The sequence below is a fragment of the Magallana gigas genome, chromosome 6, assembly GCF_963853765.1.
Source record: "Magallana gigas chromosome 6, xbMagGiga1.1, whole genome shotgun sequence".
Lineage (NCBI taxonomy): Eukaryota > Metazoa > Mollusca > Bivalvia > Ostreida > Ostreidae > Magallana > Magallana gigas.
In genome coordinates, this window is record NC_088858.1 from 8,626,724 (window position 1) to 8,650,972 (window position 24,249).

Sequence of the window (24,249 nt, forward strand, 5' to 3'; positions counted from 1 at the left end):
AATGTATATACTATCATTATATATTCAAATGTATAACTACCTTGTATGAGATATTTTGAAACGATGTTTATACAATTACATGTGAATGTTTGTACGCGTATATTACCAGTGAGTAATTTTTAGTGAACTGGTATAACGTTTAATATTTTGTTCTGTGTTTTCTCGTATACTGTGTGCACTGACTATTCTGTCTCAGCTTGCTAGTCTCTTATTGAATCGATGATTATACTTATACAACACTGTTTTCTAAGTCATTACAAGATCTCTATCAGTTCACAAGTCTATTGACATAACTTAAACTAACTTATATTGTTTATTTCTCTTGTTTAAACATTATAAGTAAACTGCTAGTACTCGAATGATCAGCTTGGAAGGGTGGTGTTTGCTTTTTGTATTCTGATTATTTAGATACATATTGTAAGAATGTAGTCGCAATGCATTTATTATTCTTATTATTTTTTTGACAAATGAAATTTTTACATGTAATACAGTGTAACATTAGTCATTGTGATCTTAAGAAGAGAATTAGTTATTTCATTTTAATTATTTTGCTATTAACTTATGAAAATGTCGAATCTGCAAGAAATGAAAGATCTAAATGTTCTTCTACGGCCTGATAGTTAAAAATATAAAAGTATTCCTATAAATTGTATTAATTTTTGGTGCTGACTTTTCGTAGCCATATGTTTTCAGTAGTTAGATGTTTTGATTCTGAATAAATTGCTGGGTATCACATTTCATTGGTTATGATATATATTTTTACATCTAAATTATCTGCACATTATGTCCTTGTGTAAAAGTTCTTCTTCGTTATCTGTCAACAACACACGTTCAAGTTTAATTTGCTGGAATTTATTTAGACAGAGTACTTGCCACCAGGTTTTAAAATTTACAGTGATAGAACAAATATGTAACAAGACTAAATTGCGATAAATAATGTTTTATTTGAATTCATTTCAACATACTCCAGTCATGTTCTCATACAAAACCACCACAAGACAATTGAAAACACTCTACCTTGAAACACGTCACTTTATAAAAAGTATAACTAGTACTGCAGAATTAATTTGCTAATTGAAATTGTAAATACATATCATGATGCGTTAAATTAGAGATTCGTGTTTAGTGGACAGTCCTTTTCCAAAACAACTGAAATCAAAATACTTCCCAATAACCAATTCTTCTGATAATACACGTAATTATAATAATTTATATCTCCAGTGATTCCCTTGACAAAATGACTAAAAACCACAATTATAGGTACAGCTGTAATTATAAAAATGCTAAAAGGATTGTTATCGATAGTGGAATATTTGAGAGGCTGTTAAGTTTGCCTCCCGTGGGTTCTCTGCATGACTAGAACATTAAACAGTCACCTAACAAAACACTTCAAACATTAATAACATCGACAAAGAACATAGCACAGCTCTTTCAACACTCAATCAACACGTCAAATATTGGGTATAAGGAATTACAGCTACATTGTTATTCTTAGTTTACCTGTTTTGCACTTTTGATAAGTAACTGGGTAATTTCAGACTTATTGCAAAGTACTCTTATCGCTCATTTGATATGGGTTCTAAACACTGAGTTTAGACTAATCACAATTACCTTGGAATCCCATCTTTATAAATATCATCTACAAGTATAATTTTTTGATTGAAATTCGTTGTGTTCTCAATTATGACCATTCTCATAATTTAAACACTATGAAACAACACCTAGATACTGTTTACGTTCCTGACTTTGCGTTTTTATTTTGATAATTATGAAGGTATTAGCATTCATTAACAGTTTCTCTCGCATTACAAGTTCGTTTACAAGATCTTCTTTCCAGACCATTTGCCCCTAACATTTTATCTATTTGGTCTTTGATTGTTGTACAATGCTATAATATTCCAAAACACTTGATACTGAATGCTTTCCATCATGATCAATAAGCTGGCAGGAAAGATTTACAACAAACAGATAATATAATTATGATATAAAAAATAATTGATAATATGTATTACATTCAGATCCTGACAATTCACAAAATACAAGTGCAATGAAGTCTACTCTTAAAGATCAAAATCAAGCTTTGGACACGGATTCATCAATGGGCAACCGAACCCCATCCTGGTCTGCTAAAGCTTCACTGTCAATCACAGAGCCAGCGTTCTGTTGCCCATACAGAGGATTGGCAAAGGAGTGTTTAGTGTCACTTTAACCATTCTTCAATGGCTTGGAATAGTAGGCGCTGCCGTTTTTGGCGAGCTGTAGATTGACGCCAGCGCTGCCATTGGCTGCGCCTGTTGGCTGCATTGTCATGTCATACAACTGATTACTGACAGCAATGCTGCCATCAGAGTTATGTTCGATGATTTCATCATGAAAACGTCTCTTTTGTGGACTTTGCGAACTTTGAACACAAACACAAGACTATTGACTGCCAGTATCAAGAAGAAAATCTCAAAGGGCCACAGCAATGATCACACCCAGTGATGTGAAATTTTCCTGCTGCTGTTCAGGAGCCACCACTGTGGCATTTATGATCGGTTGTTCAGTGGTTGTCTTAGATGTTGTTACAGGAGAAGATGTTGTTGGTCTTTTTGTTGTTCTAGTTGTCCTAGTTGTTGGCTTGGGTGTAGTGGTTGTGGTAGTTGTAGTAGTTGTTGTCGTTGAAGTAGTTGTCCTTACTTTTGTTGTTGGTCTTAATGTCGTTGTTGTTGTTGAACTCTTTGTTGTCTTAGGAGCAGGTGTTGTTGTCGTTGTTGTTGTCATTGTGCTTGAAGATGTGGTAGATATTGTTGTTTTTTGTATGATGGGACCTAAAATTCAATTCAAATTCCAAATATAAATAAAATTATATACTGGTATGTAAATATATAAAAAAAATCATACCTAGATACGTTGTACCATTTAAACCTATGACATTTCTAATGATGGATTTTACACCTCTTACAGAGTTTTTCTATTTTAAGTACTGAAAAAAAATAATTCTTTGAAGTTGAATAAGAGCTTTAGAGATGACTAATATGCCAATGTCTACAAGTCCAACATTTTTAAATTCTATAGAGGCTTTTTTTAATTTTACAAGATGTTCACTGTTAAAGATTGGGAAGTTGATGAATAGAAAACAAACTTTTTGTATGATCATTGTGGAACAATCATTACACTTCGGACACTAACTGTCACACGATTCCGTGTAAACTACTAGATAAATTGTCTGGTGCTAGGCGAACCTCAAAACTTGTTCAAAACAGGTTAAATATGTATTAGTATATTAAACAGGAAAGTATAATGTACAATATTAAATAAATTTGTCCATTGAAACAATTGGAAACAATTTTTGTTTTTGAAATATGAATTCGTTCTATAGCCCTGCTCGATCTTCCAGTGTTGTAGAGTTTTAAATCAATATCAATACCACAACACATACAAGTACATATAAAAAAGATATTTTCCTACGGTCAACTATTCTTAATCTTACCTTTATCTACAATAGTTTTATTGCTGCACATTACAGAAGCGTACATCCCACTATCACACCTAGTCTTGTTGAAATCATAAGTACACTCCGTGAAATCCTTTTCTTTCCCACTACACTTAACATTGGTGTAGAGAACTTCTCCAGATATATTTCCGTTTGCTGATCTGTTAATGGCCCTCTCGTCGACGTAATCCATTCCGAGGCTGCGAAACACTACTGTTTTTGCAGCGTTACTGAATCCCGTATCACAGATACCATTTCCTGTGTGAAAACGGCAATACTACATGATTATTTCTTATATAACAATTTAACATTAATTGTATTCAGCATTTTACCTTCATTGAAAACCTACTTCCTGGTTATATCTTTTTCAAAGAAGCCAAAGTTTTAAAATACTTGCTCTTCCGTTAATAAGAAATCCGTCGCACTGGTATATAGTACTAGTATAGTGAGTTGCTTTACGCACGTTCACTCACTTCGAATGTTTAGAATATTAAAAAGATAGAATTATAAAGTGTCTTTTTAATTTGTTTTTATGAATATATATTGGTTAATTCAATTGCAGAAAAATACTTTATATTACGGATTTTTCTTTATTACAAGCAACAAAGAAAACATATTAAATTAAGGTTTTCCGATCCTCAGTCTAAAATTATTTTTTCACTATAAAAATGTTATATTATCCTTCAAACTTTATCAATGAAATAAAAAAAATTGATCGTATCCCTGCATTTTTCGAAGTTGTTGCAAATTTTGCTACGATGGATATAATGGAATAAGTATACAAGTTGAAATCAAATTAAAAAAAACAAACCGGTTGTACTGGTGCAGCAGTGGTTCAAACCCTTTTACCATAATGTAGTACGTCTCCGTGAAGCCACTAAGCCAAGCAGTTAGTTGAATAGCTGCGGGTAATAACTACAAGACTTACTAAATTTGTCAATATAAAAGGCAGATTTACGGTACGAATAAAAACTTTGTAGATATTTTAGAGTTATCGAACATTGCTGAGAATCTAAGATTGTTAATGTTTATTTACAAAAGATTCCAGTTCATCAAGTAAATCTGGTTTAGACTTTGCATGATATAACATACTGTATATTTTCTAAGGCCACCCCTTTTATGTATGTTATGTATACATGTATATGTACGTGTAGTTCGAAATTCTTTCGAACTAAGCATATATTTTCGTATAATTGTGCGCTGCATCTTGCTAAATTGGAATTCCATGTATTCCATGTATTATACATGAAATTTTGCCACATGAATTTAAATAGAATTTTCACTTACAATGAAAGTTATTTTGCTGTTTATGAAACATTGAAAATATACTAGTATCAGACCCATTTCGTGATTATCAAATCTCCTGTATACAGAGTTAATCATGAATTATAAAACATATCGGTTACATAATTAATTATATTTGTATCAATACGTATCTGGAAAATTAATACATGTCTATAACGTCGTGCATGAAATCGTATGTTGCTTACATTAATTTCATTAAACTGATTTATTTCATTTTCTCTGCATTGCTTCTTCATTAGCAACAATGCAATAAATTTTTTAATTTATTTTAAATTAAAAACATTTAATTTAAATGACTTCTAACATGTACCATTTGCTTTAGAAAACATGATAAGAATGTTTATAAATTCCAGCAAATATTTGCTGCGTTTAAGGAGGCTGGATGGTCAACATATTAATCATTAGATATGCATAAACAATTTTAGATATGATTTGTTTATCTATTAACTATTATTAAGTAAAGGAAAACACATATAGTTTACCTACACACCGGTAGTTTTATATAGAACTCCTCTTTTAAAGAAACTCATGCAGGCTAAAATGACCATCTAGCCATTGTATGAATATCCATGATTTCAATTATTGATAAAATATTACATTCATAACCATTAATTACTAGTACGATTCCCTATATTTCTTACGGACACTATTTATAATTCACATGTCTATAGAAACTGACAGGACTGAAATCTACACGATCCAGTTCAAACCATTTTATCGATCAGTCGAAACCTTAATTAAGCTGAGAAAAATCAAGGACTGCACAAAATGATCATGATGACGTCAGACTCTAACTCCCATTTAAGACGACTTGGCTGTTTCTTTTATCTAATGTACTGATGTAGATTAACAATAATAGAGTAACTTTTACTCATTCTTTGCTATCAATTCATTAATTTGCATTGGCGGATCCAGAGGGAGGGTTCCGGGGGTTGGAAACCCCAGTTTCTCTGGAACATATGATTTTTTTTTAAAACGTTAAATGCCTATTTAAAGGCAATTTTCCCCATTTATAATAGAAATACTGTAATTATCTCAAATAAATGCTTTTAAAATTGCTTATTTAAAGAATTTCGTACTGCGTCCCATAATTTTGTTCTTATATGAAAAAACCCTATCGATATTTGTACATTGTACTTCCCTTCAGCATCTGGTGTTTACTACACTGAGTAAACATGTGGAAAATTAAAGAAAAAATACATAAAAATAAGCAGTATCACTAAAAACACAGATTTATAATAACATCTACAATGTATTTTCTACTCTATTTCTTTTTTTTTTTTTGAATTGATTATAGTTCATACAGTTTTGAACTGACGAGACATCGAGTAAAACGACGTTCAAGTACGAGTACACGCATTCGTTTTACTTTAAAAAGCCGCTTTCAAATGTATTGTTTAGTTAATTAATTAAAGTAATTATAATATCTGAGTTTCCAAGAATCGGAAATTCTGTTACAAAAATACCGTGTAAAGGGTTTATATGTAAACCATTATGAAAATGCCCAACTTTTCAAAACTTTTCTAAATATGATCGCATCTGTACTAGTGCCGGATGATGTAACGCACCCATTACAGAGGTCACATCAAGTTCCCTCGGACGACAATTGCTTTTACCATTGTATTACACACGTACCATCTATTCAGCAGATAAATTATCCCCTTTTTTTGTTATATCCTATCATTTAGACCTTTATTTAAGAAGGCAATCGATAGAAATCAAAATCGATAAATAGTTCAAAATTTAAAAACATCAGTGACATAAAAAAAATTACCAAAATATCCATTTTTATAATAGTTTGTCGTAATTAGTCTGAGTTATTTTTTGTTTCTCAGTGTTTCTTTTCTATCAAGCATGGACGCACTTTCTCATTGCTGGAGAATTGGGTTTCTTGAGGCTAGATATTATGCCAATCTTCCTTACCTAAACCAAAACGACAAAACGCTCAATAATGCAGTGCACTCTGCTGTTGAAACAGATGTGAAATAGATAGTGATGACATAAGTGTTTATTAAATACAGTTGTATACGCACGGAAAACGTTCAAAAAGTCCTTATTTTTTGACAAATTATGACTTTTGTACATATTGGTTTTCATCAAATGGACCCCCCCCCCCCTTTTCCAAATTGCTGGATCCGCCTCTGAATTTGGGAAAAGAAAGTTGTAAATATAAAGTATGGAATGCTTTCTCTGATGATTCATGTGAGTTGTGAAGGCAGTGATCATTGCAGAAAAAAAATACAGAATCCTCGTTGGCGGGTTATATATATATTTTTTCAGCATCATCGCTACCTTCATGTCGCGGCCGCACGAATCACTACAGAAAACATTTTATTGTTTAAGTATTAAAGCCTTATTTTGTGATTCAAAGTTTATTATTTAGTATTAAGATTTGTAATATTTACACTTGCTCTTTCAGGTAGATATAATAACTATAGTCTTTAAACAAGTAAATATATTCGGGAATTTTCGATCTGATAAGATAGAAATCCCCATTCAGCAAACGTCGTCTATATTCCCTAGTCTACAGCATTAAGGAACGGTTGGCCGAGAAGTGTCGAGTTCGAACTTGTGTGCCTCTTATTATTTTTGGCTATGGATAAACTGATTAAATAAAACTTCGGAAATTTCACTGGATGAGTCTTAAAATTGGGTAAGTTTTGATAATTTTATTCCTCATAATTAATTATAGTGAAACGATATTCGTGTTGGGTTTCTTTTTAAACCTTTATGATCTTAAACAAAATTTAGAAATACTTACAAAACATTGCATTTAATTTAGTGCTAATTTTATACAGATTACTGTACAATTAACTTCGGTGTATTATTTGTATTGCGATTATTTGTACTAACTATAAGCGACCAGTAAAAAACTTTCTGCGTCTGTCTTTATGATTTAACAAATATACGATCAAATAGGCTCATTACTACCAACTATACTGTGTAATATTAACGCCAAAATGTACATTTGAGTCTACTCTTGGCTATTAGTGAACTTGAAGCCCCTGATATTACGATTCACGTAATCATTGCATGCACAACTGCGTATTATGAGTCAGGCGGTTGTTGTTTTTTTTTAAATGAGCTTGCTTAAGCAGAAAATAAAACGAAACTAGAAACACCGAAATCATGAGTTGATATGTTTGGAATTGCTAAGTTACTGGATAATGGTCAATAAACCAGGTTTGATTTCTTGCTGAAGCTATTCTGATATAAACATATACAATGTAAGTAATTATAAGTAACGTTACCTATCTTATATTATGCATAATATCAGTAAACACACTAACAGCTGTATATATTGTGTCAGCCTTATAGTGTCATTTAAAGAAAACCAAACAATTCTTCTACTATTAATATTTTGATGACAAAATTTGATATACAGATTTGAAAGGAGTTTAAATATCTCCAATTTTATCACATTGTTCTATCTTACTCAGGAAATTTGTTGGAAATGTGCCAATTCCTACATTTTCCAATTTTGGATTTTATTGATTTTATTTATTAGGGCCCCGCAAGGATTTGCGGGTGCCCTATAGTAATCACTCTGTCCGTCCGTCCTTCTGTCCGTCCGTCTGTCACTCTTCCGTCCACAAATTTCCTGTTTTTTTTCTAATAACTTTTTTTATGGTTGCCCAATCAAGTTTAAATTTGGTATGGTAGTTCAGTAGGCAGAAATACATATTTTGATGCTAAGTTTGGTTCTCTATGTCTTCTGGTTTGGAGCTGGGGTGGTGGGGTAGATTCCTAACTATGCATAAGAATGAACGGGCAAAGAGAGATAACTGCTGAGAATGTTACCATTGTATACATGGAAGGCTGTGCAATATTTGTCCTTTGGGATTAATTAACCTTCCACAGGAAGAAAATCCTAAGCTTTATCTTTATCTGTCATATTGAGATTAATTACTGCACTGCCTGTGTCTGCAAATGAACTTTATTTTGAAGTTAAGGTCAATTTTGAATGATGTGTAGTATTGTGTACATTCTTTGAAATATGGATTTAAAATATAATATTCATATTTTATTTTGGTTAAAATACTGTACACAATGATTTATAATAATTTCATTGTAGAAAATTTAGAGGCTTATCTCTATCTGTCATATCAAGATTAATGAACATCTTTGTCTGCACTGATGTTTGTTTTCAAGCAAATTAAACTCTCATTCCATGAGCTGCACCCTAATATTTTTACCCCTCAGTTTAAAGGATGGTATTTGATAAAGAATATATTTCATTCTAGTCCAAATACTTATATTCTGTAAAATAAAAAAAAATATGAATTACAATAACTTAAAAAAAAAATTATTAAATATCAGTTTTTTTTCGTTTTTAATGGATGTTTTGGTGTTGTTGTTGTTTTTGGTTGCTATGTTTATATTACAGGAAACTTAAGAATAGTACCTGAAAATGTTCCTTCTGTAAGCCCTGATTAAATTCAATGAATGGATGAGAGCAGGATAATTAATCCCCTGAGATTAATTATCTTGCCTGTTTCAGAAAATCTAAGGTCTGTCTTTATCTGTTATATGTATTACCGTACACATGTGTCTGCAACTGATGTTTGTTTGAAGTAGTATCATTGCATTGGTATCAATTCTTTGTTTTTTTTAACAAATTTTATTTCATCCCATGTTAACCCCCTTTATCCCGTGGATATGACTCATTGGATATTTTTTTGGCATCCCACAGTTGTGACTTTACAATGGGATTTGCGTAGGCATAATGAAGTAAAATAATGTGGAGTTTTCTAAACAGTGTAAACATTGATTGTGGTGTATAAAACATGGGATAAATAGAATCTCATATGATTTGTAGTATAATATGATTTTTATCCAACTTGTGTGTTTTATCCCCTCACTAAGGCTCAAGAAAAAAACACTTTAATTGTTGGATGAAAATCATATCCAACTACAAATCACGAGATCCTATATATTCCAGATCTTTACATCTTCTGCCGGGCATTTATTTTTCATCATTGTTAATATAAAGAGGATGGAATTCAAAGTTTTTTTTCACTTCTCTATATTAATTGTCACAACGGGGCCCTTCCTGACTGGTCAGTTTTCTAGTTTATTTTTGTCAACAATATTAAATGATCACTGTATTCCTGTCCATTTATATGTATTTTTTAAAGTAAGCTTTTGCGCAGAGTTGCAAAGTTTACTATTTTTGTTCATAGATAATTTCTGATAATAAAAGATTTTTTTTACAATGAAATATACGGGCTAAAAATGCTCTGTCATACATGTTTTTGTGCCCATGTTCGGTTCCATTTGTTGGCATACGTATACTTTTTTTAAAATTAACATAATTTATAAACACCGTTTTATTTAATTTTCTAAAGTAGAATTGTGTATTTTGAATATCAAGCTTCGATCTCCTTCTTTTAATGCACATTTGATCTCTTAATTAAAGATATCGATGGAAAAAGTATATACTTCACTACACGTTAAAGCAATCAATCAGAACATTTCCCTAGTGTAGCACACTGTGTTTGAGAACAAAAATAATTCACCCTGTGTTACTCACATGCCACGTTAAAAAATCATGCCGAGCAAAAACTGTTGCGTTTGCCTTTCCAAAACATCTGTAGGAAATGGTACAACTGTGGGAGAAGTACTGCAAAGTAGATAAACTCTTTTTGCAAAGAACGTGTGCATTAGTGCATTTTTAGCCAAAAATGCAGAAGGAATATTTATTGATTAGAAAAGAATTAAGGTGGATCAGTTAGATTTGTTCCGCCCCCCCCCCTTATACAAAAGACTCGGCTGTTTATACGGAAAAGATTTCAATGGAATGTACAATGAATGATGATAGTGTTCGAACGCCTCGTAAAAATCCTTCCACATCTACAAACTTCTCTCTTCCTATTATTTCTGTTGAAAAACTATGGCAATGTACATTATTTGTCAAACGGTTTGCGATCTTTGAAATCGCGAAACCAGGGCTTTCGCTCGTTGTTTTTTTAATATGTCCTTGGTTGTAAATAAACGTATATTAAGAACATGTTTCGTATTAAAGAATGTATGCTGAAAAAAAATATATATTTAAAAAGTTCATAACTTATACTGCTCGGAAAACGACTGTGAAACTATTTTTTTCAATCACTATACATTTTGAGAACTAGATCTTAAAAGATTACTCTGTATGGTCTAAAACAGGAAGTGGAACGGAAATCGATATGCTTTTTGTAAAGACAGAAATTAATACCGACCCAATAGGTCAAGTCTTCTGTTATTCACAAGTGTACCCTTAACTAATTTTGGTACAAAGCATTTTTTTATTAACGGGATTCCTAATTGTTAAAATAAAGGGAGAAAAAAATGAAACTGTGGAGATAGGCTGTGGGTCTTCAAAATTTTTCTCAAGAACAGTTACTGCAGAAATACCAAAATGTACACAAATTAAAGCTTGTATAGAAAGGTAAATCTCTAAAATCGTGACCCCCTATTTAATACTCGGGCCCAAGAGGAGTTCAAACTTAAACATAGAAATATATAAGTTAAATGTTTAAAATTCTTTTCTCAAGAACTGCAAAGCTACAATTTATGATATTTCTATGAAAGCACCTTAAATTTGTGTAGATTCTGATTTGTTAAAACTGTGACCCCCTAAACAATAATGAGGCCTCAGAAGGGGGTTCAAATCTCAACATAGAAATATATAGGAAGAATGTTTTAAAATCTTGAGATTTTAATGTTTAAAAACCTTCTTCTCAATAGCTACAGTGCTATAACTTAGATTATAGATTATTATGCAAGCATCCTCAGATCATGTTGATTCTAAATTGCCCCCCCCCCCCGAATCACTAATGGAGACCCAAATGAGCTCGAGGTTCAGAGTTTAACATAGAAATATATATGGGAAATGTTTAAAAAATTATTTTCTTCATTGGAACAATATTGGTGCCACAGGAGGGGTTCAAAGTTAGCATAATAAATGTAAGGAAAATGTTTTGAAATCATCTTCTCAAGAACAACAATGTTACAATTTGTGAAATAACTATGCAAGTATCCTCGAATTGTGTAAATTCTAGATTGTTAAAATTGTGATCCCTGTACCAATACTAGGGCTTCAGGAGAGGTTCAAAGTTTAACAACGAAACAATGTTTCAATTTATGTAATTACTATGCAATCATCCTAAGATAGTGTAGATACTAAATGTTAAATGGTGACCCTTAGGCAAATACTGGTGCCCAGGAAGGGTTCAAAATTCAAATATATTTGGATCAAATTTGTGATATTATTATGCAAGCATCTTAAAAACTGTTCTTATAGATTATGTATTGATAAAAACGTGAGCCCCAACCGGTGGTCCCCAAGATGGTTTCATAGATCAACATTGAAGAATTAAGGAAAATGTTTAAAATCTTCTTCTAAAGAAAGACACATGTAATGCTACGTTTAGTTATTTTATTATGTATTTTCATCCTTTTATCTTCATATTCTCATTTCAAGGTCACAGTGATGTTCTTTCACTTTTTATAATTACGCATAGTTCATTTTACAGTTTTGGTATCTTTAATATGTTGAGGCCTAGAATTATAACATTAGCCAGTTGATGCATCTTAGATCTTAGGATATTATGTCAAAAAAGTGGGCTCCTTTTTATGTTTTATATGATAGTTTTACAATACTTTAAGTATTATTTAGACATTTCGTAAAAGAATCATGCAAGAAATATTGTTAAGGTGAGCGTTGTGGTTCATGGGCCTCTTGTTATAAAAAGTATTCTGACAGTTACTTCACTAACCTGTCACCAAATCATGATAACTATATTTTAATTTAATATTTGAAAGCCTTTTTAGTGGCCCTACATCTATGAATTTTTATATTCGATCGTTTATTACTGCACAATACTAAAAATATATCAAGATGTTTACAAATACATTTTAGTCGTTTTTTTTACAGGATAAAAAACTTGTTTTTAATGTAACAGTTCTAAGCTTCAGTTTTAAAGATAACGTTTGAATAAGTAGTCTGTTGGTAAATCTGAATTGTCTTACAAGATACATTGATATTGCAATCCTTCTGTGCAAACAAAATCTTATTTGAAACCTTTCCACCTAAACAAATAGATTTTTAAGCATTGAATCATTATTTTTTGAAAGCTGTGGTCTCATAACAGCCACGATGTGAGCATACATATTGAATAAGGTGCGCTTGCGCATTATCAAAATTTGTTTGCAGAAATTGTTCCAGTTATAAGACCACATCTTTCAAAAAATAGATATAATGCTTATATTTACGGGGTTTTTTTAAAATCTATCCATTTCGGCAATTATGATTTATTTTTAAAAACATCTGCCTTGTTTAAGGAGGTATGCGCAATTAAAAGAAGAACTATTGGAACAGCCGAATTATGGGGACAAAAATAGTCACAGCGCTTTATATTCTAATAAAACAATGTTGTTTATTTCTTGAATAATACAATGTTGTTTTTCATTCTGCTTTTTGATGAATTAACGTTTTGTATACTTTAAAATTAAACAATTACATTCATTTAACTGTTGAAAAATATTCATATCAATGAAATATCAATCAGCGTAAGTATTATATCAGGTCGTGATCCGGTTTGAAGTCGCTAGGAGAATCAGTCATGTTCTTATAGAAATATTGAAGTAAGATTAAATGTACTCATACGCACCAGAATTGGTGATTGGGTGTTCTGTGTTATGCGTAAATATCACTCAAATCAATAAATGCAATTTAATAGGGGAAAGAAAATGTAAATATAGATCGATTAATACATTAGCAGATATAATCTCATTATTGTTCAATTTCTAAAACCTTTGCGGTTTATAATGCGTGAACTGACCAAAATTATGTTATATTCGTATTAAAAAAGGGAAAAACACAAAACACATGTAAATTGCTTCTTGATCAATATTTTCTTAAACACATAAAATTATGTAGATAACTGGTCTTAGATCGAACAGGAACAAGAACATGCAACCTGATTTGATATGTTTTGATCTATGTTGCTTAAAGACAATTTGTGATCCAAAGTTTGGGCCCATATGAAAAAATGACACTGTTAATAGTTCATCAAACAACCATTTAATATCATATTCATAATCATGTATGCATAAAAAGGATTGTATTGCTTTTACTTACTAACATACTCACTTTTTCAATGTTTTCTTTAAATTAATTTTCAATTCATGTTAACGCAATTCAATAATTGTTTAAATGAAAGATATAAATAAACTAATAAAAAAAACCAGACTGACGTAAAATTTGGGTTTTTTAGCATATTTGGGCAAAAATAAAATTTCTTATTAGTATATATTCGTTTATACTGTATTTGAATTACAATATTATACATTGTACAGAAGTGTATTTAAATAATTTAACAAATATTTTTCATTGTACTACACATTATATAGCGCGGGCAAATCCTAACTATCTACACTACTGTATATCAACGTTTTCAATGGGGTTATTTTGAGCGGTTGATAAGTAAGATGTTTATCATTAACAAAAGTCATTATTTTTTCAGAAATCTGACAGAATGTTATCAAACAAAGAAATCAAAGGGTACTCGAAAGTAGATCTAGAACACTTTGAAAATCTGGATGTTCCGCAAATCTTTGAAAGTCCATTATGGTCAAATAGCCGCTTTAGAGAAACAAGACTAGATTTTGAGGAACCTAAGAAATCTATTATATTTTTGCGAATATACTCTAAAATTGTCACCTACGACTATCCACAACTTCAGATAAAAACCAATAAAGTCCTTTCTGAAATCGCAAGCGATAATTATTTCTCAAAATTGATTGGATTTCTATATAGAATAGAAGTAGCATCAACATCGGATGTGGAGGAATGGATCGAGACTATAGAAAATATACTGAGTATTCTACATCAGCTATGGATAAAGATTCCCACTACTGCGTTGAGTTCCCTTGGTTTGTGTTCGTGCTTAATTTCTGTCCTTCCGAGACTTATTTCCGCAAGCAGCGATGAAAGATTAAACGATTGTCTGCTTTCCATTCAAACAAACGTTACAGATCTCCGAAAAAACATATCAGAGAAACTGATCAGACCTGAAATTGAAAAAAGAAAGCAAAAATCTGATAAAAGAAAACCTCCAGACGATTTCCGGAAGATTCCAATTCTTCCTACAAGGAATGATATTTTTGAAGAACCGTTTTTGAGGGAAAATTTAACAATGGGATCATACGAGAACTTAGACCACTATTTAGACGTCCAGTTTAGACTTTTGAGAGAGGATTGCATAGCACAGTTGCGAAACGGTATATTTGAGTACATTGAGACAAAAGCAATGCACGAAGACAGAGAAATACGAAAATTACAGGATGTAAAACTTTACAAAAACGTAGTTGTTGGTTCAAAAGAACCATCCATTGAAGATCCAATTTACCAGCTCCGATTAGACAGCAGACAAGTCAGTCGCATTAGATGGGAGAGAACTAAGAGATTACTCTATGGTTCGCTTTTGTGCTTGTCGCCGGATAATTTTGACACACTTTATTTCGCTGTGATAGAAAATATTGATTACGATGAAATAAAAAAAAGTTGCACCTTCAAAGTCAGCATGAGAAAAGGGAAGGGTCAGTGTGAGGTTCAGTCGGGTATACCAATGACAATGGTTGAAAGCACTGCTTATTTCGAGTCCTACAGACATGTTCTGTCTTCTTTGCAAACTATAACAGAAGAGAATCTGCCTTTTCAGAGATACATAGTGCATGGATGTAAGGATATTAATCCTCCAAAATATGTGGAAGGAAACATTCATATTGCGTTTGATTTTGGACCAATTATCAAACAGAATTCTATTTTTCAAAAATCTCAAAACCGATGTCGTAGTTATCCTTGTGAAATATTGTCTGACGACTGGCCTTCAGCAGATGAATTACATGTGGATGAATCACAGTTAAAGGCGTTGAAATTTGCTTTAACCAAAGAATTTGTTATAATTCAAGGCCCTCCTGGAACAGGAAAGACGCACATAGGCCTAGAGATTGCCAAAGTTTTGTTGCATAACCAACAGCATTGGATGAAAAAAGATAAAATTAACCAACAGTTTCGAATTAGACAGGGTTTAGGTAGAAATAGCATCCTGGCTGATACAGATAACGTTTCAATAATGTTGATAGTATGCTATACAAACCACGCTTTGGATCAGTTTATGGATGGCATTTTGAATTTTCTAGATCCAAATAATGAACATCAATGGGGACAAAAACTTGTTCGTGTTGGATCAAGATGCCAAAATCCAAAAATTGAAAAATTTTCATTGAAGCATAAAAGACAAACTTTTCGTATGCATAGCAATCACCAAATGTACCTGGAACGTCTTAAAACCTCTCACGAAAAGATATCAAAACTCAAATGGATTTTGAATCAGTCGCTTCAAAATATTCTTGACATTAATATATTGGATCAGTGGGTTCAGGAAGTAAAAACTCTGTCGACAAATAGACGCTTTGACATTCTTAAGTGGTTAAAAATTGATGGAGATTCGTTGCGACAACGTGCATTTAAAGATTATGAACAGTATGAAGTTGCAAAATCAAAAAGGGGTCATGAGAAAACTGTGCAAGAAGAGTCGGAAAAAATACGAATAGAAACAGAAGCTATGTTCATCAACAATGAAAGACATGTAGAAGACGACGACTATGAAGTTGATATGATATTTTCAGAGATTGGATACAATATTGATTCGATTGTAGAATCCATAGCTAAAGGAGTTCAACTTGACGACACGTTTGAAATGCTGTTGAAAGAGCATGCAAATAGGGCAAAAATGAAACTTCTGGATAAGGATGTTATGACACCACACGAGTTTCAAAAGGTGATTAAGAAACCATCTAAACTGCCAATAGACCAAAGATGGCGAATGTACAGATATTTTGTGCAACTGTTTCGTGAGAAAGGAAAAACTCTTCTTGATGAAGAAGAACAAAATTTTATGAAATTGCATGAATCATATTTAAGAGAAAAGCAAAAAGTTGATCGCGAAATATTGTTGCGTTCCACAATTATTGCTATGACCACATCAGGGGCAGCTAGATATCAAGATGTTTTAAAGGAAGTTGGGCCTCGAATAATCATTGTTGAGGAAGCTGCTGAAGTTTTGGAGGCACATATTATTGCTACTCTTAATCCACATTGCGACCATCTCATTTTAATTGGTGACCACAAGCAATTGGAACCAAAGCCTGCTGTATTCGAGCTGGCAGAAAAATATAACTTGGCTTTATCAATGTTTGAGAGAATGATCAATCTTGGTTTGCCATACGTATGTCTTGAAAGACAACATAGGATGCGCCCTGAAATATCTCAGTTGGTTCGTCCAGTGTATGAAAAACTTATTGATAACGAAAATGTGTTAGAATATGAGCTTGTCAAAGGAATTGAGAAAAATGTATATTTCATTACACACAAAGAAGAGGAATCGACAAAGGAAGAGACTCAAAGCTACTGGAACAATTATGAAGCCTATTATATTCAGTGCCTAACACGTTATCTTTTGAAGCAAGGGTACGCTGCAACACAAATAACTATTCTTACACCATATTCAGGGCAAATGTTTCTTTTACGAGATTTAATGCCAAGGAAAGAATTTGATAATTTAAATATTTCTATTCTTGATAATTACCAAGGAGAGGAGAATGATATAATTTTGTTGTCACTCGTCCGTAGTAACAAGGAGGGCAAAATTGGTTTCCTGAATAGAGAAAATCGAGTGTGTGTGGCATTATCAAGGGCAAAAATGGGCCTGTACGTAATTGGAAATTTCGACAATATACGAAAGTTTTCAAGAAAATGCAGATTATGGGGGAAAGCTATAAAATCTATGGATGAGATGGGGGCACTTGGAAGAGGACTTCCACTCTTTTGTGCAATTCATTTCTCTCGTATTCAAGCCGTGAGCCATTCAGACTTTAAGAAGTGTCCAGAAGGAGGGTGTTCTCTTCTTTGTGACATAAAAAAGGACTGTGGGCATGCATGTCCATTATTTTGTCACCCAAGAGATCCTAAACATAAAAACATAGAATGCGAAAGTTTTTGTTTGAAACGGTGTGAACTTAATCATTCGTGTCAAAAAAGATGTCATTTTCCTACAGACTGCATGTGCGATATCAAAGTAGAAAAATTTCTTCCTTGTCAGCATAAGAAAATCCTTTCATGTTGCACTGCTCCTGAAACAATATCCTGCAAGGAACAAGTTACCAAAGAATTACCATGTGGTCATAAAGGTGAAATGCGTTGCTGTGAGGACCCTCTTGATTTCACATGTAATGAACTGGTGAACAGAACTTTAGGTTGTGGGCATAGCAAAGACCTTCCTTGCCATGTCAACGTCAAGTCTTACAAATGTAAGGTATTAATGAAGAAAACACTTCCATGTGAACACGAAGCAGATATGTACTGCTGGAAAAGTCCAACTCGCCAGATATGTGAAACACTTGTTAACAGAATGTTAAAATGTAATCACGAAAAAATGTTGGCCTGCCATATAGATATAGCCTCCTACAAATGCATAGAAAATATTGTTAAAATATTGCGGTGTGGCCATGAACTTGATATGCCATGTCATGAAGACGTAAACTCCATTGTATGCAAAGAGAGAATCACAGAGAAACGAACAATAAGTATAACCTCAAAAACTCCTAATAGCTACATGTATTCTAGTTTTTCATTTTATGGAAAAAAGCTTACAGACTATAAGTGCGATCATTTGTACACAAGATATTGTCATGAAGATGCCAAAACATTTCAAACTAAAAATCGTTGTAAAGAAAAAATTATAAAAACATTGAAATGTGGGCATGAGATTGAAATAGAGTGTCATATGCGAGACGATGATATTAAATGCCAAGTGCCCGTATTAACAGAATTCGCATGCCATCATGACAACGTGTCGGTGCCTTGTCACGAGAAATCTACAAGAAGTTGTCGTGCTACTTGTGGTAAACAGTGCGAAGAAAAACATGTATGCCAGAAAATCTGTCATTTTCCCGATCCTTGTACTTGTAAAGTTTGGGTGAAAAAGCAAAAGGAATGTGGTCATACTTTATCTGTTGGTTGTTCTGTAGATGTTTCTAAGATAACATGCAAAGAACCTGTGGATAAGATCTTAAAATGTGGTCATACTAAAACGTTACCCTGTCATATAGATATAAATGAAACCTATACTTTGTGTGAAGAGAAAGTAAACAAAGAATTAAAATGCAAACACTTTCTTGATCTTCCTTGCTACGTCAACCCTGATGACTCAAGCATAGAATGTTTTGAGAAAATGAAGAAAACGATTCCCTGGTGTGGACACACAGTGTTCATAAGCTGTTGTAAAAATCCAGAAGAGGAAGATTGTCTTGAAAAAGTCAGTGTAGTTCGACCAGATTGTGGACATGAAGCAAATATACCGTGTTACCTTAATAAACAGTTAAAACTTGGTTTCACAAAAAAAGTAGGACTACCAGCATGCAAAACCCCCGTACCTGTAAAGTTAACATGTGGACATGTAATGAATGTTGCTTGTTCGGAAAAAGGAAACAAATTTCCAGTATGTATGGCAAAGTGTGAATCGTCACTTCTGTGTGGTCACATATGCAGTGGTACCTGTTCAGAATGCAGTTTCAATCATCATAGAGAATGTCAGAATATTTGTAGCAAAGTTCTTGTATGTGGTCATAAGGGCACAAAAAATAATTGTGGTAATTGTGGAACTTGCTCTGAATCTTGCAGTTTTGCATGTCCTCATAGTGTTTGTAATCACTCATGCAACAGGGAATGCGATACATGCAATAGGCAATGTGACTGGGTTTGCCAGCATTACAGATGTTTGAAACAGTGTTTCGAAGTATGTGACCGTCCCAAATGCAATGAAAGATGCACCATGAAGTTAAAATGTGGACACCAATGTGTTGGACTTTGTAGTGATCCATGCCCAAAGTTATGCAAAAAATGTGACCATGGTATGTTTAGGCAGATATCTAAAGCCAAATCAAGCCTTGTAGTTGAGTTGCAAGAGTGTGGTCACATTTTTGATTACCAAATTTTAGACAAACATATGGAAGAAGATAATGAAACGTTTTCTGTTAAACGCTGTCCAAAGTGCAGTACAATAATCAAATGGCATCCGCGATATCACGTTCAACTTAAGATTCAAAATCTGAAAATCAACAGAATCCGAAATACAGTCAACACAGTATCTAGAGTTCTGAACAATTCTGCATTTCCTTTGCTTGTAGGCAGTGGTAACAATAGTCTAGATTTTGTAACAAAATTTGGCACATTTTTAGCTGTAAATGAAAAATCTTTACACCAGGCAGATGAACTTATGTTAGCTAAATCAATGTTAAATTTTATGAGACGTTCACTACAAAAGGCGGATAAAGGAAATCAAAATTACTTTTGTGCATATTCAAACCTGAAACTACTGAGCATATTGTGGAAATATTTTGTTATTATACTATACAACACAGTGCAATCTGCAAAAGATAAGCCAAAGGAGCAGAAAACTGAAGAAGATGACAGTGAAAATGAGGATTTCGATGAAACGAAAGACACAGACGATTCAGATGACTTCTCCGAAAGCGAGCATGAGATCATGCTGAAAACAGAATTGAGCAAGGGATGCTCTAAAGAACGATCGAAAAAGACATCTGAAAATGATGAAAGCAATCAAGAATTTAATCAATATCTGGACAAAATAAAAAACTGGTTCGTGAAAAATAAAGATAAAGATACCGTGTGGGACCCAGATATAGAAGTCATGTTGGAAAATTTTCTCCCTTTTCTGACTGACATTGGAAGGGGATGGATGAACACAGCCAATGTATTTCCAAGACTGATTGCTGTGGTGGATATTCACAGTGGATCGTGGAGAACGTGTAAAATTGGTAAGACATATTTAGACAATTATAGAATTTCATATCTTACTTGGTATCTATGCTTATAAATTTTTGGTTCTTTAGATTACCTTTTTACTAGCAAATTAAGTAAACAAATTTGATTTGATAAAAAGACGTTAAAATAAAGCGAGTAAAAAACAAGCAAGAGGGTACTAGTATTTAACATATTTCCTTTATTTTGCACTAATCGCAAGTCAGGATGTCACGTACAATGCTCGTTTTTTTAACAACTTTTGATCATCATCTTGTTTCTTTCTATGACCATTATACTGTACGGAAAATTGATAAATATCACTGAGGAAAGCAATATCTAACTTATGCCACTAAAATGTGTAACTTTTTTTTTAATTGAGTGCAATTTTTTTCACAAAAAAAAAATTGTAAGATAGATGAAATATTTTCAATTTTTCATTATTTTTCAATTGTTTTTAAGGTCATCAATACAGTTGTGTGAATGGTCAGGGCAGCTGCCTTACTTGTTATGGGCTTGATCGGATTTCACCACAAGATTTTCAAATACCACGAAAACCTGATACCGAAAACTACAACGCTAGATATAGCGCACAAGGTGCGAGACCGAAAGACCCAAGAAATTCAAAGAAAGATGAACCTTACACCAGTAATCAGAGAGCTCACCAGCAGGATCGAAGAAAGAAACAAAATAATAAATGGACGCCATTTTATGATACCGGATTCACCCATCCGAATGGGGCGACCGGTAAAACAAATCAGAACGAAATGGAAGGAAAGGGCCATTCAAAAAGTGCTGTTTCTCCTTTGTTGCAAACATCTGGTAATATATCCCCAGACTTCCGATTCCGCAGTGGATTTGGCAGAGGGCGCGGCATAATAGCAGACGTTCAAAACACTAGTGTTGGTCAAATGAATTACAGAGGAATGGCGCCTGAAGGACACGTGCAACAGGGTTATCACGAGAATAGGCCTAATGAATCTAGGAACTGGTGGTTTGAACACGAAAATATAAACCAGTCACGTGGAAGAGCTACTAAAGGTGGAAGAGGTACAAGAGGTGGAAGAGGTCCTCGAAGGGGTGGACGAAGAGGAAGACGATAAACATCTCGATCGTTTTGGAGTCATTACTTTCATTTTATGAGAAGTGTAATTTATCTTTGAAGAAGGAAAAATGCTATATATCTTTTTAATTGATTTACCATATTACCTGTATTTGTATTATCTGATGCGTATTCGTTGTAAGAACGAATATTATTTGAAAGAAGTGATGGGCAATCTATATTTTGTCTTTACTACTGAAGGGAAAAAATAACGATATTGCTAGGAAAATAAGGTCAAATTTATTCATATTGATTTTCTGTACTTAGTAATGTAGTCTTTTTTTAATAGATTAAACTTACATGAAAAGATTTCCTCCTTACTGCGTAATAATACTTGTGTGTATATATATATATATATATATATATATATATATATATATATAAATATATATATATTTTTCAAACAAGTAATACATGAGGATCGGTTCTTAGCAGATTCCGCAAGATACATTGTAATTTCAAAGTTTTTTATATGTATATAGTTACTATCATTACATATTCAAAGGTATAACTACGATTTCTTGGATATTTTGAAACTACATTAGTGTATGTATATACAATTAAATGTGTGTGTCTGTACGCTGCATGTACGAATATTCCACCACTGAGTAATTTTCAACATTTAATTGTTTGTTCTGTTTCCATGTATACTGTATGCGCTGGTTTCAATTTTGTTAATGTTGCCTGACTATTATGTCTCAGCTTGCTAGTCTATCTTTGAATCGATGATTATATTTATACAATACAGTTTTCCAAGTCATTACAAAATCTCTATCAGTTTTCAAGTGTGTTGACATAACTTAAACTAACTTCTATTGTTTATTTCTTTTGTTTAAATATCATAAGTAAACTAATAGTACTCGAATGATCAGCTTGAAAGGGTGATGTTTGCTTTTTGTATTCTGATTATTTAGATACTTTAAGATTGTAGTCGCAATGCACTTTTTATTATCATTTTTTATGACAAATGAAATATTTACATGTAATACAGTGTAACATTAGTCATTGTGATCTTAAGACGAGAAATAGTTATTTCTTTTTAATTATTTTGCTGACAACTTATAAAAATGTCGAATCTGCAAGAAATGAAAGATCTAAATGTTCTTCTACGGCCTGGTAGTTAAAAATATAAAAGTATTCCTATACATTGTATTAATTTCTGGTGCTGACTTTTTGTAGCCACGTTTTAGTAATTAGATGTTTTGATTCTGAATAAATTGCTGGGTATCACATTTCATTTGTTATGATATATATTTTTACATCTTAATTATCTGCACATTATGTCCTTGTGTAAAAGTTCTTCGTTATCTGTTAACAACACACGTTCAAGTTTAATTTGCTGGAATTTATTTAGACAGAGTACTAACCACCATTGAGCAGTTTCTGCTGAACTTTTCCAGTAGATGTTGTAAAAAGTGGGCATTTTAATTTATAATGAATCTTTTTGAAAATGTTGCATCCGATTTTTTTTCGCCAAAAGCAAAATAAAAATTGGGAAAGCTTTCATCTCACGCAAAAAGTTTTGAAAATTCACAGTGATAGAACAAATATGTAACAAGACTAAATTACGATAAATAATGTTTTATTTAAATTCATTTCAACATACTCCAGTCATGTTCTCATACAAAACCATTACAAAACAATTGAAACATGTCACTCTATAAAAAGTATAACTAGTACTGCAGAATTAATTTGCTAATTAAAATTGTAAATACCTATCATGATGCGTTAAATTGGAGATTCGTGTTTATTGGATAGTCCCTTTCCAAAATAATTAAAATCAAAATACTTTCCAATGACCAATTCTTTTGAAAATACACGTAATTATAATGATTCATATCTCCAGTGATTCCCTTAACAAACTGACTAAAAACCACAATTATAGGTAATTATAAAAAATGCTAAAAAGGATTGTGATCGATAGTGGAATATTTGAGAGGCTGTTAAGTTTGCCTCCCGTGGGTTCTCTGCATGACTAGAACATTAAACAGTCACCTAACAAAACACTCCCAACATTAATAAAGACATGGACAAAGGATAAATAACAGTGAACATAGCACAGCTCTTTCAACATTCAATCAACACATCAAATATTGGGTACACGGAATTACAGCTACATTGATATTCTTAGTGTATCTGTTTTGCACTTTCGATAACTGGGTAATTTCAGACTTATTGCAAAGTACTCTTATCGCTCATTTGACTTGGGTTCTAAACACTGAGTTTAGACTAATCACAATTACATTGGAATCCTATCGTCATAAATATCATCCAAGTATAATTTTTTGATTGAAATTCGTTGGGTTATCAATTATAACCATTTTCATAATCTAAACACTCTGAGACACACCTAGACTGGGAGAAATTAGATACTATTTATCAAATTTTCGTTCCTGACTTTGCTTTTTATTATGATAATTAAGGTATTAGCATTCATCAACAATTTCTCTCACATAAAAATTTAAAGTTAGTTTACAGCATCTTTTTCCAGACCATATGCCC

General features: G+C 32.6%; 1 protein-coding gene and 1 non-coding gene across 4 annotated transcripts in view; one reads left to right on the forward strand and one right to left on the reverse strand.

Annotated features, from left to right (window-relative positions):
- Positions 1-23,763, forward strand: part of LOC105323194 (NFX1-type zinc finger-containing protein 1) — a 43,999-nt gene extending 20,236 nt beyond the window's left edge. Inside the window, exons 1-3 of one of the 3 annotated variants that reach the window (XM_034470800.2) lie at positions 7,293-7,433; positions 14,287-20,662; positions 21,108-23,763. In XM_034470800.2, coding sequence (XP_034326691.2) covers positions 14,299-20,662; positions 21,108-21,748 — 7,005 coding nt within the window. In that variant the 5' untranslated portion in view covers positions 7,293-7,433; positions 14,287-14,298 and the 3' untranslated portion in view covers positions 21,749-23,763. Of the gene's footprint in view, positions 1-7,292; positions 7,434-7,860; positions 8,008-14,286; positions 20,663-21,107 lie in introns of those variants that run through there. The other 2 variants (XM_011422191.4, XM_066087861.1) reach the window with 2 other exon arrangements.
- On the reverse strand, positions 439-3,712 carry LOC105323204 (uncharacterized). The gene is made up of 2 exons (XR_010714754.1): positions 3,473-3,712; positions 439-2,810 (listed from the first exon to the last, which is right to left on the reverse strand). It is a non-coding gene; the product is annotated as an uncharacterized protein (transcript).
- Positions 23,764-24,249: the final 486 nt, after the last annotated feature.